We start from the raw sequence: 18,841 nt of genomic DNA on the forward strand, positions 1-18,841 counted from the left end.
TGCCAAAAAAGCATTTTAAAATTTGAGTTGGAGAATGATGGCTAAATTTAAAAGTTGGTTTCATTAAAAATACTAGAACTTTTCAAATATAAATTTCCACAGTACAAAATTGATTTTCATAATTGAAGCATTATTAGGATAATCAGACCATGAAAAAATAAATCAAATATTGTCAGCTGTTTTTTTATAAGACCGGCCAAGAAAATGACAACCAAATTGTCTTTGACAAAAAAAAACCACGTGACCGCTGTTTGGTGATCACTAGTGAGGAACTCTTGTGCATAGCCAGTTAAAAAGTCAAACCGGATTCATGGCTTTTTGTAGCTTCAAACACAAGGGTTGTTGTCATGGAGGGGTGTGTCGTATCATAGCTGTAAGTGACAATAAATTTTAAACTAAGTAACTTAGTCTAAAATGAGCTAAATAACACTCAAAATTAGTGCCTAATGGATTAAATATGGATGTTTATTATTTAGTGGTCATGTTCAAATTGACAATTGAGTAAATTTTAGATTTAGCAAGAATAACTACTGAATTATTTTTAATATTTTCTGTTATTAGTCCCATTAAAAAAAAAGATTTCTCAGCTTTTAATTAAGCTGCACTATGAATAATTTATTAAATTTTCTCACTAAATCTAAAATTTTTACGCAATTTTCAATTTAAACATGACCACTGAATAAAAGGCATCTGTATTTAAGCCATTAGGCACCAATTTTCAAGTTTTTAGTCAATTTTTTAACTAAATTACTTCATTTAATATTTATTGTCACTCACTGCCATGACACGACACACCTCTTCATGGCAACACAACTTATGTCTGAAGCCACGGCAAACCACGAATCGGTTTGACTTTTTAATTGGCTATGCACCAGAGTTCCGCAATAGTAATGAGCCAAATAGCGGTCACGTGGTTTTTAAAAAATAAAAATAAATTGGTTGTGATATGAACGCCGCTCTTGTAAAAAAACAGCTCACAATATTTGATTTCCTTTTTTAATAGACTGATTAAACTAATAATGCTCTACATTCTCGCTCATTTTTGTACCTACACCGTTGATATTTTAAAAGTTCTATTAATTATAATGAACCCAACTTTTGAATTTAGCCACCATTCTACAAACCAAATTTTAAAATGGTTTTCTGGCATATATATATATATATATAGCCCTGCCACCTATGGTTTGTTTTTATAACGTGAAAACTCCGCCATTTTGCTCGTGGTAAACATTTTAAACAGTAATTCAAAGAAGGTCACTGGAACTAAGACAAAAAATCGTCGGAAGTCATGCATCCGGTCTGTACGCCATATTGTTGTTAGCAACCAGCCACGCCTCCGGGCTAGCGAGTAATAATATTATTGGTAATCTATCGTTTTGGGTACGTAAAATCGCCCGCGACTATTAATGTACGAAAACGTTACCTCATTGTCAAGGCTTTAATAGAAGTATATTGTGATATGTTTGTGTCAAATATTATAGATAAATGAACCTACATCAATGGCTAAATATATCAATATAGGCCAGAATTTAACTTTAAAAAGCAGTGTCTGAGATCAAGATTTGCTATATAAACAGCAGCCATTTGTAAAATAGAGTGGCTTCCCCCTGAATCTCGCGCTATAAGCTAATAAAAATAAAACTTAAACAAGATGGCTGCTATAGTAAACGAGCATGTTTGCATCTGTTAAAAACATCGCTAGTCTTCATTTATTACGGAAAAGTTTTAATTCAATTGTTTAAAAACAGGTACATAAATGAAACAAGGAAAGATTTTTGTATTTTAAAAAAAAAAAAAATCCTCCACAAAATGTGAAATAATTATTAAAATCTAAGGAGTCATTATTTTTCACATTACAAGTCGCGGGTGATTTTACGTACCTAAATCGATAGATTACCATATTATAATTCGAAGTGTCTACTCGGAAGAAGATTTTTCTCCCCAACGTCTCCACTTAGTCGGCAAAAGATAGCTCTGCGCATGCGCAGTGACCTATGGCTAGGGTTAGGGCTAGAATGAGGGTTAGGGGTAGGATTAGGGATAGGGTTAGGGATAGGATTAGGGATAGGATTAGGATTAGGGTTAGGGATAGGATTAGGGATAGGGATAGGATTAGGGTTGGTGTTCAGTGTTAGAGTTCTGCGGTTGTAAACACACGCATGCGCAGTACCATCGAAAACATCGCCGCGAAGTTAAGTCGTAGTTTCTCATCATTGCGCATGCGTATCGCATGCGTATCTTATTCCGACTAGAATCGGCCATTATAATTTTATGTAAAAAGCTAAACTTCAACTGTTCAACACTAAGACTGAAGCAATTAACAGGTTTTAATATTATAAGGAGTAGGCCTAAAACTCACAAATTCTAGTGTTATGCTACAACCTAACTATTACAGTTTATTACTAGATCTAGATTCTAGATCTAAACTAAAGTTTCAGTGAGTCACAGCACAGACAAAACAGAACAATTGAATTTTTTACCCAAGCTGCAAGTTTCTTCAATAAAGAATCAAAGATCACTAAAATGAATATTTCTACAATGAGTCATTCGCTCTTCTTAAGATATTATTTAGAAATAAATAATATCCCCTCAGCTGCTGCTGTTAAAATTCGATCACTAGATCTAGTTGGTGTAGCTATGCTATGACCCCTGTGTCATCAAAGATTCCACCATCTTTGATTACAATTCCAAAGGTGTATGTTACATATTACGTGATTGGGTACTGCTGATGACGAAAGGCCAATAATTAGCTCTGTCTAAAAATTATGGGTAAAAACCTACCACAACTCGTTGAAGAGTGCTGTTGTTTATTTTTAACCCGGAAATCACGCCTTACAAAAACGAAAGTTGAGACATACAAACATTCCTTTTGTCAAGGGACCCAACCGTGAACAATCTCGAAATTATTCTAAAAGACCTACCATTAAATAAATACTTTTAAAATAATTTAGGATTTTTTATAAAATGATAATGGTTTAAAAAATATGAGTGTTTGATTTTTGTTGGACTAAAATTTTTATGTATTCAATGTTGTGTTTTTCAGTAACGATAAAAAGTAAAAAGAAAGGATGATTACATTTTATCACATAAAATTAATGTAGATTTAAACCAAATTGGAAGAACTAGATCATGTGGTTTAAAACAAAAAATTGTTTTAAAATTTTATATGCAAAGTTTTCAGTCCTCACAAGCCGGTAATGAAAACTAGTATACGACTAAAGCGAACACACACAACTGACGCTGTAAATTACATGTCTGAGGCAAAAAAACAAACAAAAAACAATTTGACTATGAAGTGGGGTTCAATCACGCAGTTCCTGTAAAACTGTAATCCAATCAATATTTGTCTTATGGAAGTTAAACTTCTGGTTATAACAGCCTTTTTTCACATTGATTATAAAATTATTAAATATCAAAATTATTTACAGTTCAGGCTTACGTTTTTTAATGTATGGTCTAAGGGAAGTAACAATGATAAAATAGGAAAACATGCTTTAACAACATAGGTTGTCTCTCTTTATTTTAATTTTTAAATAATCCTAAATGACAAACAAATTAAGAATGAGAAGACGTGGCCTAGACTCGAGTTCGAATCCTGGTTCAAGTAAATAGAACGTTGAGTCCACCCAGCTCTGATGGGTACCTGAATCAATTTAGGGAAACATTGGCGACTGGGCATAGCAGAGTTTCTTTCAGGCAACTCTTCCGAAAAAAGTCTACCGCCCCCCGAACGCGATGGAATTTATATATGTAACTAGTGTAGTTACTAAAGACGATTGATAAGAACGCAATACAGTCTGTCAACTAAGACACGATCAAGGCCAAACTGGGCTGATGCAACGGATGCAGGTGGTGTGGACTGATAACGAATACAAAGCCACTGCGTAGTTGGGAAGCGATACGACAGAAGTGCGGAGTTGATAGTTATGATGCAACGGATAGAAACGATTACGAATACGAGGGATATAATAAGACTGCAGGAAAGAAGAGAAGAACAAGAGTTGAAGACTGAACTGTGGAGACGTGTTGTGATTTGTGAGAATAGGTTTGGAAGCCCGAACCATGGACTTGTGTATTCTGATGTGTGAGAACTAGTGAAGGACAGTGGGGGTCAGTTGGTTCATTGTATTCTTGTGGAACATTGATGCATTGCTATGTGGAGCATTTCTATTGATTCATTTAATAAAGAGATAAATGTAAACCTGCACTTCCGAGTATCTGTATTGTGGTTGATGTTGTGTGCTGGTCAAAGATAGCACAAGTAAATAGACTCGGTAACATTTGGCACTGCGAGTAAATACACTCGGTAACATATAGAAAATATATACTTTTAACAGTGTCAGCCCCCTCCCCCCCTTGAGTTATCTTGTGAGTACCATATATTTCGGGCACGATATATATATATATATATATATATATATATATATATATATATATATATATATATATATATATATATATATATATATATATATATATAAGTAAAGTTTCCCTTTCAAACCTAACGGTTTATGGGGCAAGTGAAGTAGAGTTCACTTGTTTCTGTGACCTCGGCATATGAAGAGATAGTGTGGTCAGCACTATGCCCAGCCGCCTTTACTTTCCCTAACGTGAGTTAGGTACCCATCAGAGTTGGGTGTACTCAGGGACGGTCTACTGACTTGAACCCGGATTCGAACTCGATTCTTACGGGTTAGCAGTCCAGCTCTCTACCGCTAGACCACTGCGTCCCATATATATATATATATATATATATATATATATATATATATATATATATATATATATATATATATATATCCCACAGTTTTTTCCCCATTGATTTGGGGGGTGGGGGGGGGGGGAGCGGGGCGACACACACACATACACCTTGAGATGCCGCAACGGGTGACACCCGACCTAGCGACGGCACTGGTAATACGGTCACATGGCAATTGACCTGAGGTGATTGAGAATGGATGGATGCAAGTGAACCCCTACTCAAATTGACCAGCGATGTAAATTTTAGAAAACACGTATTTAGTTACCCTATTGTATGCGGACCGGTGTAAACTTTTTTTTTATTGATTAGACGGGAGGGCTGTAGTACAGGGACAAAAGGTCAAATAGGAAAGCTCGTCTAATCTATTCAGGGGCGGAACTACAGTGCCGCCAGACCCCGCAATGCGGAGGGGCCCAGGCCATTTAGGGGCCCAAAGCCGACCAGAATCAACTTTTTTATAGTTAAAAAAAAATTGTTTTTTTACAAAAAAAAAAACAACAACAAACAGATCTACTACAGTAGCTATTTTCTACAGAAGCTAACACGCGCTGTTTCATAAAGGAAAATCATATATAGCTACATGAGTTGTAGTATGAAAGATAGGCAAACGTTCAAACAACTTCCAAGACTTATTTCCCTTTTTTTTTTAAATAGTGAAATATGTGTGCTCTCAATTAAGAAACTTTTTTTTTTTGCACTAAACAAATTAAAAAGCAATTACTTCTCTTAATTATTATTTTAAAAAAATAATGAAGAATGACATAGTATAAAAGGAAATGTATTAAAAACTAATATTATAAATACAAAAATACTTAAAAATAAACATAAGACCAGAAACCATTACGCATAAAAAGCTTTCATGCTTCATATTCTTTTGACCGCCTTGTAAATAAATGAAGAATTTCAAAACAGACTAATAGCACTCACGTAAATGATGTGTTGTTGTAATATGTTTTAATTAAAAATTAAAAACTAAGAATTTTAATTTTGTCAAATTTCGAACAAGCCCGTATTGAGTACTCCATGTTGATCTTGTCGTATTTAGTTATATATATATATATATATATATATATATATATATATATATATATATATATATATATATATATATATATATATATATATATATATATATATATATATATATATATATATATATATATATATATATATATATATATATATATATGAGGCCCAAAAATTTTTATTGCGGGGTGGCCCTTTTTTTCTAGTTCCGCCACTGAATCTATTGCGTTGTAGTGGTTGGCTATGTACTTATGGAAAGTTTGAAGAACAAAATCGCTGCAATAGAAGTGGGTCAAAACTGAGTCACAAGATTTGCCAAAAATGAACTTACAAAAAAATTTCATAAAAAACGTTTTAATAACAAGCTTTTATGTAATGATGCACTAAAAAGTAGAAAATAAATTATACACTACTATTTAAATTACTATAAAGAAAAGCGTGGGTCACTTTAGTACTTTAGTACCTATTGGATACCTTTACTAATATTTGAGAAGAGACCCACGCTTTTCTTTATAGTAATTTGAATAGTAATGTATAATTTATTTTCTACTTTTTAGTGCATTAGTACATAAAAACGTTATTAAAACGTTTTTTTATGATTTTTTTTCCAGTACTTTACATGTTTTATTTACAATAGTGTTACATGGCTAAAAACCATTGCGGGTCTATTGAACCTGATGGCGCAGCTATTGAACGTGATGACGCGTGTGGTGTGGTTGGATAGACATGCCTACTAATTCGGTCCAAATTTTAATTAATTCATAAAAAATTAATTAGGCATCCAATTAAGTCAAATTTAGTTTCAGATTGCATTGTCTTCATGTCTTGACCCACGTGCCAACTGTGAATCGTATCGGTCAAGTAGAACTGTCCGAATTTTCACTGCGTTTTGATCTAGACTGGCAACAGACTGTCGACTGACGACTGACGACAGAGGAAGTGAGTTAAATAAAAGCTTGTAAAAAGAGGTTTCGAACTAAATAAAAGCTTGTGAAAACGGAAATTTCAGCTGCTCCAAGACAAATAACGTTCTAGAATTAAATTGAAAAAAAAAAAAAAAATCTAGTCTAAGGGAAGCAACAATGATAATAATAATTATGCTAAGATATACTAGGGTTGTCTCACTTTGATTCTAAACTCCGCATTTTTAAAAATTAAGTATTAAAATATTCTATAATCTAGTTTCAGCTTTTGATATAATTATTCTTCTTTTAAAAATAGTTTATCAGTTTTATGAGTTATATTTCCCTATGTCTGAGTCTGCCGTTTTAATTTAAGTCATAATGTTTTAAGTAAACATCGTCAAAAAAGCGTAACGTCATTTATGGATGACCCCTTAATAATAGATGACCCCTATGTTTTACAGAAATAGTAGGCCTAATCTTATTTCTTTCAATACAAATGTAGGCTTTATAATAGGCCTCATATATGCAATACAGCAAAACAGTAAAGAATTATGTTAATAACATTTAACAATAGAGTCTAATAGAGGAAAAAAATACAAATTGGTTTGATAAAGATAGCCGCCCTAGGCTCTTAGACAACAACTAGATCTAGCACGATCAATCAAATTTAGATCTATGTAGTAGATCTAGTAGCTGGTGAGGTAGGCTCTAATGGATAATCAATGCCTTGCAGTTTGTTCCTCTAACTGTTAAATGCAAATGGTAGCTGCAGTGAGGTTAATTCAATTAGATCTAGAGTCTAGTCTAGTTACCTTACAGTTTCCTCTAACATTTGCAGTTTTCGTTACATAGATTGTCCACAAATTGTCAACATGGCAGGCTGGACTGGATTTAGTGATGAAGATCTCCGGCGAATGCGTCAAACATCTAATAAAATCAGCGGTAGTACAACATCACATAAGAAAATAGTTGTTTATATGTATTATGTTACAAAATAGAGATCTACATAGTACATCTAGATGTATTTTCAGTGTGGGTACATGGTAAAACTCCATTTTAGCGTATTTTAAATTCAAAGTGACTAGATCTAGAGGAGCTTACACTTTTCGGACACACATAGCGAAAAAACGCAACGTAAAAATTCCATGCGGTCTCATTCAGTAACCGCTTAACATAGAAAACAAAAAAAAGTATCATATCTATCCGCAACCATTCTACTTTAATAATGTGTGTGTCATTTTGTATTCATACGCATAGAACTTAAGCTATTCTTGTTATAGTGACTGGGGGGTCTTAACGTGTGTTCGAACACATGTAATACAGTTTTACATGTGTTCGGACACCTTTACCCGTCATCGGACATAGCACTTTTTGTTCATTTAGAATAATTTAAAGTCAATTTAATGAATAAAAACATATATTATATGCATTTATATTGTGTTATTGATTGTTTGTGAGGTAATTTTAATAGTATAAAAGCTTTTTCCCACACTCCCAAAGTTCATCCCATTCAGCCATTGCGGCTCGCGCAGTACGCTGCTAAGCCAGCCAGGTCACATGATTCCCCCTCCTCTTTCGCATTCCACTGCCTTCTTGACCTTATTTTTACCCTTTCCCTTCAATAACCAGCCCCTTTTATGCTCTAAATTCTTATTTAATAATATTTTTGTGTTGCTGTCCGGTCCCATGTAAGGTCAAAAAAGTTAGCGAACACCCCTTTTTTATTGTTCAAGCACGAAAAAACCCATTAACCTTGACATTTACGATGTTCCATACATATATAGAAGCTATTTATAGTGTAACCTTTTAGCTAAGCATTGATTGGTTCAAGTTTTGCCCCTAAGTCCAACCCTAGGTCACTTCATCCGGCTGGTGTAAAAATAGAAATGTGCGTACCATGCAACGTTAAAAAATTTCTAAAAATAATTCTTGAGAAAGGAAACGGAAGTACTTGACACGGAAGTGTTCATAAATGAACAGTTTACGTGCAGGCGCCGTGGTTTCGCGTGAGACATGCTAATTAAAGTTTCTATGAGCCAAAAACCGACGAAGTGTTCGGTCCTACGTAATTTTTGGTGTGTGTCCGAAAAGTGTAAACTCCTCTAGATCTAGTACTTGGAAAAAGATTTTTCGCCCCAACGTCTCCACCTAGTCGGTAAAAGATAGTTCTGCGCATACGCAGTGACCTATGGCTAGGTTTATGGTTAGGGATAGGGCTGGGATTAGGGTTGGGGTTATGGCTAGGGTTCTGCGGTTGTAAACACAACACATGCATGCGCAGTACCATCGAAAACATCGGCACAAAGGCAAGTCGTAGTTTATCTCCATTGCGCATGCGTATCTTTTTCCGGCTAGCATTGGCCTTTTAAATTTTACTATTTTATTCCCCGCTTCACATTCACCTCCAGTTGAGCGTATTTTATTTCTCAAGTTGTGACACAAGTAAATTATCAAAACTAAAACAAAACTTCACAAAGAAATAAAATGTGTGTTTCGTTTGTGTTTGTAATAAAATACGCTCAACCAGAGGTGAAGGTGGGAATAAAATACGCTGAAATAGAGTTTTACTGGGCTACATACCTAGAAAGTTTGACGTCACACCCCAAAAATAAGTAGATCTATAATGTTCTTATAAATCTCTAAATCTAGTAGTTTAGATCTAGAATTCTAGATCTAGATAATAAAATATTAAAAATATTCAATAGGCCCTAATTCAATCACATTCTATTAAAATTAGGCCTACTTAGTTTAATTTTTAATATTTATTGTCACTCACTGCCATGTCACCTTTCCATTACAACCATTTTATACAGTTATATCCTATATTTGAAGCCAAAGCACACATCGGTTAGACTTTTAGTCAATGGGCCTAAATAAAGTATTATTAGCAGGCCCTACAGGGGTCGGCGTGGTCGAGTCGGTAAAGCTCATGGTTGCTAAACCGAAAAGTCTCGAGTTCAAACCCTCGGCAGATGAGGCTCGTTAGCTGGGGACAGCCACTCTTGTAGGAGAGACAACTCCAAAATTAAACAACTGCTGCCTTGTAGTTTGTTCTTGGTTGGACAAAGGCTATGGAAGCAAATCCAAAAAGAAAAGCAGGCTGAAATCGGAGTCAATGGCCTCAATGGTGCATAACCAGTTGACACGTAACGCTTAATTGTGTTGGAGGCGTGGTCGAGTCGGCAAAAAGCTCATGGTTGATAAATTCGAACAGTCTCGAGTTCAACCCCACTGGCAGATAAATCTCGATCCCCTTCAACACTAATAATTAAGAACGAAGAAGAAAGAAGAAAGGAGCAGGCCCTATAAATTCTTTTTAAAAGGTGTAGGCCTAGGCCCTACTATTAATAAGGGCATGGGTGTGTGATGAAAACCAAAATAACCTAATACTAAAATATTTTTATTTAGCACATAGTTATGTCTCAAAGAGTTAAATCTAAAAATAACAAAATGGCTGAAAATTTCATGCCGTTGTCATGGTGATGGCAGCCGTCTTAGATTTTATTTATGTTTTTAACTTCGAAATAACTCAAAGATGGCTAATGCCAAAATTCAATAAAAATGTGCAGGATCAGAGAGATACATGTTGGTAACAATCTATTGATTACGATTTCAAATTTTGATAGGCCTATACTTTTGTTTTTATAACTTTTTTTCTGAAAATCACTTAAAAATTTCGACATTTGTGCACAAAATACATTATTTAACTGTAAAAGATAAACCATACACATTTTTGAAAATTTGTTCTATAAGTTTTGTTTGTATATTTATACAGAATAATTAGAGAAAATTTTGTTGAATTTTAATAATTAAGACCATTTTTTAATGTTTAAATTGTTTAAAAAAAATCCAAGATGGCAGTCATCACCTCGGCAACGGCATGAAATTTTCGTCTATTTTGTTATTTTTAGACTTAACTCTTTCAGTCTTATGCTAAACATTATAGCAATAGATGTAGAAATAATCATTTTGGTTTTCTTCACCTGTCCATGCCCTTAATAGCTTATTTAAATATTTAAGTTTTTATCATAATAATTAATCCCTGTCCTGTTAAATTAAGACAACACATAAGCCTAAACAGTAAACAATGAACATTCAGGTGACAAGAAAAAAATATCATGTTACTGTAGCGGTATTTTGTAATTAAAACATGAGCTTGGATTTTTGGCATCCAAGAAATTTTATTTATTTTGAAGACTACAGAGCTTTTTTTTTTACTGCTTATGGCCCTCACAGCCATTCACGTAGGAAAGATGGTACCCTAACCGTAACCCTAACCTTAGCTAACACTGATACTTGGTTAAAACAGAATCAGATTGGTATACAATTTAAAGAGGTTTGTCCAATAGGCAGTCATTTTTGACCAAGCAAAAATAGACACTTTTAACCAGTTTTGGGTCAGAGTATGTATACATCACATGATTATATTGGTGGTCATACAACTTTGTATTTGACAGATGAAAAAGTTCCAAGAGCTAAAGTTAACCAAAGACCTAGACCTAACCAGTCACCTAGAGCAAGGGAGGGAATCAAACAGAATACTACAGACACCCAGTCAGGACATTCTGTGAAGGTTGCTGCCCCCGACAAGGTTGTCTCCCCTGACACCCCCCCATCACACCAGAACAACAATGTAGAGAAGACAGGTGTGTCAGGTACAGATGTGTCAGGTACAGCAGGAACACCTGACACCACATCACCTGCAGGCAGTGAGACACCTGCCATCAGGGAACTTGACATCTCACAGGCACGCAGGTAAACTTGTCATTCTCCGAGAAATGTTTTTGTCAACAACTCCAGGCTTGATATAAACAGTTTGGTACAGTTAAAATAACTAGACAAATTTACTTGAACTGAACTTGATGTCTTGTTTAATCTGTCTGTTGATGGGTGAACTTTTGATGAACTTTGGCTGTAATTTCTTTACCACTAAATATTGAGTTCATCTAGAAGCAGTGTTATATAATTATATCGCTTGGTAACTGACTTTATTTGTTATTAAAATGTACAAATTTGATTAAATTAACCCTCTCTACTCCCTGTGGAGCATAGGGCCTCAACCATAACCTTACATTTGGTTTTAATCTTGGCAGTTGATTGTGCTGTCTCTCAAGACATCCCTGCTGTCTTCTGTTCTTCCAGAAGATTCTGCCTGTCATGGCCGCCCTTTCTTTTGTCTTCCACTACAGCGCCTTCCACAGCCTTATCTGATTACATCATCAAAATTTCCATTTTATACCCTGACTAAAACATGATCACCTGACCAAATGTCCACTTGATCACCTGATCAAAATGTCCACTTGATCACCTGATCAAAATGTCCACCTGACCAAAATGTCCACTAAACCTGACCAAAATGTCCACTTGACCACCTGACCAAAATGTCCACTTGATCACCTGACCAAAATATCCACTTGATCACCTGACCAAAATGTCCACTTGATCACCTGACCAAAATGTCCACTTGATCACCTGACCAAAATGTCCACTTGATCACCTGACCAAAATGTCCACTTGACCAAAAAGTCCACTTGATCACCTGACCAAAATGTCCACTTGATCACCTGACCAAAATGTCCACTTGATCACCTGACCAAAATGTCCACTTGATCACCTGACCAAAATGTCCACTTGATCACCTGACCAAAATGTCCACTTGATCACCTGACCAAAATATCCACTTGATCACCTGACCAAAATGTCCACTTGATCACCTGACCAAAATGTCCACTTGATCACCTGACCAAAATGTCCACTTGATCACCTGACCAAAATGTCCACCTGACCAAAATGTCCACTAAACCTGACCAAAATGTCCACTTGACCACCTGACCAAAATGTCCACTTGATCACCTGACCAAAATGTCCACTTGATCACCTGACCAAAATGTCCACTTGATCACCTGACCAAAATGTCCACTTGATCACCTGACCAAAATGTCCACTTGATCACCTGACCAAAATGTCCACTAAACCTGACCAAAATGTCCACTTGATCACCTGGCCAAAATGTCCACTTGATCACCTGACCAAAATGTCCACTTGATCACCTGACCAAAATGTCCACCTGACCAAAATGTCCACTTGATCACCTGACCAAAATGTCCACTTGATCACCTGACCAAAATGTCCACTTGACCACCTGACCAAAATGTCCACTTGACCACCTGACCAAAATGTCCACTTGATCACCTGACCAAAATGTCCACTTGATCACCTGACCAAAATGTCCACTTGATCACCTGACCAAAATGTCCACTTGATCACCTGACCAAAATGTCCACTTGATCACCTGACCAAAATGTCCACTTGATCACCTGACCAAAATGTCCACCTGACCAAAATGTCCACTTGATCACCTGACCAAAATGTCCACTTGATCACCTGACCAAAATGTCCACTTGATCTCCTGACCAAAATGTCCACTTGATCACCTGACCAAAATGTCCACTTGATCACCTGACCAAAATGTCCACTAAACCTGACCAAAATGTCCACTTGATCACCTGACCAAAATGTCCACTAAACCTGACCAAAATGTCCACTTGACCACCTGACCAAAATGTCCACTTGATCACCTGACCAAAATGTCCACTTGACCACCTGACCAAAATGTCCACTTGATCACCTGACCAAAATGTCCACTTGATCACCTGACCAAAATGTCCACTTGATCACCTGACCAAAATGTCCACTTGATCACCTGACCAAAATGTCCACCTGACCAAAATGTCCACTTGATCACCTGACCAAAATGTCCACTTGACCACCTGACCAAAATGTCCACTTGATCACCTGACCAAAATGTCCACTTGATCACCTGACCAAAATGTCCACTAAACCTGACCAAAATGTCCACTTGATCACCTGACCAAAATGTCCACTTGATCACCTGACCAAAATGTCCACTTGATCACCTGACCAAAATGTCCACCTGACCAAAATGTCCACTTGATCACCTGACCAAAATGTCCACTTGATCACCTGACCAAAATGTCCACTTGATCACCTGACCAAAATGTCCACTTGACCACCTGACCAAAATGTCCACTTGATCACCTGACCAAAATGTCCACTTGATCAACTGACCAAAATGTCCACTTGATCACCTGACCAAAATGTCCACCTGACCAAAATGTCCACTTGATCACCTGACCAAAATGTCCACTTGATCACCTGACCAAAATGTCCACAGCATGGAGCTGGAGAATGTCCACAAGTTCCAACAACACCAGAAGGTGATAGAGGAGGCCAATAAACACAAGAGGGCTCTGCTGGCTAAAGCTATAGAGGACAGGTCAGTCAGTGTCCACTACATAATTGTGTGCTAGATGTTTGGTCAGTCAATGTCCTACAACATAATGGTGTACTAGATGTTTGGTCAGTCAATGTCCACTACATTATTGTGTGCTAGATGTTTGGTCAGTCAGTGTCCACTACATTATTTCTATGTGTGGTAGATGTTTGGTCAGTCAGTGTCCACTACATTATTTCTATGTGTGGTAGATGTTTGGTCAGTCAGTGTCCACTACATTATTGTGTGCTAGATGTTTGGTCAGTCAGTGTCCACTACATTATTGTGTGCTAGATGTTTGGTCAGTCAGTGTCCACTACATTATTGTGTGCTAGATGTTTGGTCAGTCAGTGTCCACTACATTATTGTGTGCTAGATGTTTGGTCAGTCAGTGTCCACTACATTATTTCTATGTGTGGTAGATGTTTGGTCAGTCAGTGTCCACTACATTATTTCTATGTGTGGTAGATGTTTGGTCAGTCAGTGTCCACTACATTATTTCTATGTGTGGTAGATGTTTGGTCAGTCAGTGTCCACTACATTATTTCTTTGTGTGCTAGATGTTTGGTCAGTCAGTGTCCACTACATTATTGTGTGCTAGATGTTTGGTCAGTCAGTGTCCACTACATTATTGTGTGCTAGATGTTTGGTCAGTCAGTGTCCACTACATTATTGTGTGCTAGATGTTTGGTCAGTCACTGTCCACTACATTATTTCTATGTGTGCTAGATGTTTGGTCAGTCAGTGTCCACTACATTATTTCTATGTGTGGTAGATGTTTGGTCAGTCAGTGTCCACTACATTATTTCTATGTGTGGTAGATGTTTGGTCAGTCAGTGTCCACTACATTATTTCTTTGTGTGCTAGATGTTTGGTCAGTCAGTGTCCACTACATTATTGTGTGCTAGATGTTTGGTCAGTCAGTGTCCACTACATTATTGTGTGCTAGATGTTTGGTCAGTCAGTGTCCACTACATTATTTCTTTGTGTGGTAGATGTTTGGTCAGTCAGTGTCCACTACATTATTGTGTGCTAGATGTTTGGTCAGTCAGTGTCCACTACATTATTTCTTTGTGTGGTAGATGTTTGGTCAGTCAGTGTCCACTACATTATTGTGTGCTAGATGTTTGGTCAGTCAGTGTCCACTACATTATTGTGTGCTAGATGTTTGGTCAGTCAGTGTCCACTGCATTATTGTGTGCTAGATGTTTGGTCAGTCAGTGTCCACTACATTATTGTGTGCTAGATGTTTGGTCAGTCAGTGTCCACTACATTATTGTGTGCTAGATGTTTGGTCAGTCAGTGTCCACTACATTATTTCTATGTGTGGTAGATGTTTGGTCAGTCAGTGTCCACTACATTATTGTGTGGTAGATGTTTGGTCAGTCAGTGTCCACTACATTATTTCTATGTGTGGTAGATGTTTGGTCAGTCAGTGTCCACTACATTATTTCTATGTGTGGTAGATGTTTGGTCAGTCAGTGTCCACTACATTATTTCTATGTGTGGTAGATGTTTGGTCAGTCAGTGTCCACTACATTATTGTGTGCTAGATGTTTGGTCAGTCAGTGTCCACTACATTATTTCTATGTGTGGTAGATGTTTGGTCAGTCAGTGTCCACTACATTATTGTGTGCTAGATGTTTGGTCAGTCAGTGTCCACTACATTATTTCTTTGTGTGCTAGATGTTTGGTCAGTCAGTGTCCACTGCATTATTGTGTGCTAGATGTTTGGTCAGTCAGTGTCCACTACATTATTTCTTTGTGTGCTAGATGTTTGGTCAGTCAGTGTCCACTACATTATTGTGTGCTAGATGTTTGGTCAGTCAGTGTCCACTACATTATTGTGTGCTAGATGTTTGGTCAGTCAGTGTCCACTACATTATTGTGTGCTAGATGTTTGGTCAGTCAGTGTCCACTACATTATTTCTTTCTGTGCGAGATGTTTGAATGAGTTCAAATCAAATAAACAATTGACTGAATGAAGTCAACAATTGACTGAATGAAGTCAACAATTACCTCCCCCAGGAGGAAGAAGGCCAAAGCTGAGGCGGAGAAGTTGATGAGAGTCCAGCAGGAGTTGAACCACTTGGACCATCTGTTGACTGGGGACGTCAGCATCATCAGGGACAAGATTGAGGTGGCCAGTCTAGAGTACAACGACGCACAGTACGTCTTAGCTTGCTTTCTATCTCAACTTATAACGCAGCTTTCAACAGAATACTCTAAAAACTCCAAACTTCTAAACCTTTTAAGTTAATACCAAAACAAGATCTTTGCTTTTATCTTGTTTTGTTTTAGTATTTATATGTTTGTTGCTATCATAATTTTAAAAAAAATACTGAGGTAATACGACATAGTTTAAATGTTGCAATGAACAGTTGGTTAGCTTTAGTTTGTCACTGACCTAATGGTCTAGTTTTATAACCTGCTGTGTCCACCAACCAAATGGTCTAGTTTTATAACCTGTTGTGACCAAATGATCTAGTTTTATAACCTGCTGTGACCAAATGGTCTAGTTTTATAACCTACTGTGACCAAATGGTCTAGTTTTATAACCTACTGTGACCTAATGGTCTAGTTTTATAACCTACTGTGTCCAAATGGTCTAGTTTTATAACCTACTGTGTCCCTGACCTAATGGTCTAGTTTTATAACCTGCTTTGTCCAAATGGTCTAGTTTTATAACCTGCTTTGTCCTAATGGTCAAGTTTTACAACCTGCTGTGTCCACCAACCAAATGGTCTAGTTTTATAACCTACTGTGACCAAATGGTCTAGTTTTATAACCTGCTGTGTCCCTGACCTAATGGTCTAGTTTTATAACCTGCTGTGTCCAAATGGTCTAGTTTTATAACCTACTTTGTCCTAATGGTCTAGTTTTATAACCTGCTTTGTCCAAATGGTCTAGTTTTATAACCTACTGTGTCCACCAACCAAATGGTCTAGTTTTATAACCTGCTGTGACCAAATGGTCTAGTTTTATAACCTGCTGTGACCAAATGGTCTAGTTTTATAACCTGCTGTGACCAAATGGTCTAGTTTTATAACCTACTGTGTCCACCAACCAAATGGTCTAGTTTTATAACCTGTTGTCCACAGGAAAAGATACGAGAAAGCTGAGAAAGAGTTTGTGGCTGCCAAGATGGACCTGTTCAGTAAAGGCGAGGTGAAGGAGCGGCTGACGGAGCACCTGTACACCATCATCCACCAGAACGAGGTCCGCAAGGCCAGGAAGTTGGTGGAGCTCATGGAGAAGCTGGCCATGGAGGTCACGCCAGAGGAGATGGAGCTGACCATCCCAGCCATCCCACAGCTGACCAACTTTACGGCCGTGGCCACGCTGCATGACCCGATGGCCAGAGGCCATTCCCAGCTAGAGGAGACGGTGGGCACATCAGTGGGAAACAAAACAGCTGAAACAGCGGCAAACAAAACAGCTGAAACAGCAGGAAATGAAACAGCTGACATGACAATGACGAATAAACCAGCTGATGTGACAGCAAATATAACACCCAGTTCTGGTGTTTCAACTTCCAGTCAGTCTGTGACAACTGACGTCACCCAACCACAGGCTGACGTCACCCATCCACAGCCTGACGTCACCCAACCACAGGCTGACGTCTCCCATCAATCCACACCACCAACCAACTCCATCACCACAGAACAACCAACCAGCAACAACATAGAACATGTCCAGTCCTCCCATGTTTTGACCAATCAGGTTACATCTTCCAACAATAACTTGGTTCACAGTGAAGCCAGTGACAAAATGGTTGGTGTAAATCCCACAACAGGACATGATATACCAGAAAACCTTCTAACACCAGAGAACTCTGACCCAGCTGAAGTTGTTGAAGTCTCCCACATGACATTACCAGGACCAAAACCCAGCACAGCATGGAGCAATCCATTCACATAGGGCAGTGGTAGACGACATTTTACTTAATTTTAGCATCTGAACTTTTTTAGAAGAACAATTAGATTCTTCATGTGAGACATTGTGGGGTTCTCACAACAGTAATAACATAATTGTTTCTGTATTTATAAAGTGGTTTGATGTAGTTATATATTGTTTTAATTATACTTTATAGGGTTATTTACAAATCTATATTTATATTGGTTTTGTGCCAATAGAAAATGCTTTAAATGTACATTTGCGGGTTATGTTGTAAGAAATGATTGCATAATGTTAAACACTTTGCTGTTTAATGAGTTACTGTTGTTGAATTGCAGGGTCAATGTCCCTGTAAGTGCCTTAACATTGACATGTAACTTGTATCTCTAGGTAGGTTTTACTCTGTTTTTTATGAGTGGCCAAGTTGCAATGTGGCTGTGTGCTCTCAAGTTCTACCATGATGAGTAGATCTGTACACATCATGTTTACATACCCTTGTATGAGGGGCTGTCTGATGCAGGACAGGACAAAAACTATTGGCCTTTACACTCTTTGTTTTGTTAAACTTTATACTGACACATTTTTATAAATATTTGCTGTACTAAATCATGTTGAACTCTGGTGCTTCTGGGATGAAAAAAATCTGATCAAATTTTTTTATTGACTTGATGTGATATTGCTGTACTTTGATGTTTAACTCTATGCAAATGTGGGTTTTATTCTATTGGTTGTAGTCACTAGCTTTTGTATTCCATCAGGCCTGACCTTTGTGTGAGTGTCAGGCCTGACCTTTGTGTGAGTGTCAGGACTGACCTTTGTGTGAGGGTCAGGCTTGACCTTTGTGTGAGGGTCAGGCCTGACCTTTGTGTGAGTGTCAGGGTGGGCTTGTTATAAAGGCAATTTGTAGGATCTTCATCTTAGCAAAGTATTATTTTAGTTTGATTTCAATGATATGAG

At 37.2% G+C, this 18,841-nt stretch overlaps 1 protein-coding gene across 1 annotated transcript; it reads left to right on the forward strand.

The window, feature by feature from the left end:
- Positions 1-7,549: 7,549 nt before the first annotated feature.
- On the forward strand, positions 7,550-18,324 carry LOC131956673 (RAB6-interacting golgin). The gene is made up of 5 exons (XM_059321216.1): positions 7,550-7,635; positions 11,151-11,448; positions 13,889-13,990; positions 16,016-16,156; positions 17,089-18,324. The coding sequence occupies exons 1-5, from the start codon at positions 7,566-7,568 to the stop codon at positions 17,906-17,908; spliced, it is 1,431 nt and encodes a 476-aa protein (XP_059177199.1). The 5' UTR covers positions 7,550-7,565; the 3' UTR covers positions 17,909-18,324.
- Positions 18,325-18,841: the final 517 nt, after the last annotated feature.

This window comes from Physella acuta, unplaced genomic scaffold (assembly GCF_028476545.2).
Source record: "Physella acuta isolate Inbredline_101_S28 unplaced genomic scaffold, ASM2847654v3 ptg001167l, whole genome shotgun sequence".
Taxonomy (NCBI): Eukaryota; Metazoa; Mollusca; class Gastropoda; family Physidae; genus Physella; species Physella acuta.

What these genes read in the sequence shown, in the direction of transcription:
- LOC131956673 (XM_059321216.1), top strand. Translation starts at nt 7,566, where the DNA reads ATGGCAGGCTGGACTGGATTTAGTGATGAAGATCTCCGGCGAATGCGT. An exon ending in GACATCTCACAGGCACGCAG is followed by an intron (nt 11,449 to 13,888) that starts GTAAACTTGTCA and finishes AAATGTCCACAG; the next exon opens with CATGGAGCTGGAGAATGTCC. An exon ending in CTAGAGTACAACGACGCACA is followed by an intron (nt 16,157 to 17,088) that starts GTACGTCTTAGC and finishes TGTTGTCCACAG; the next exon opens with GAAAAGATACGAGAAAGCTG.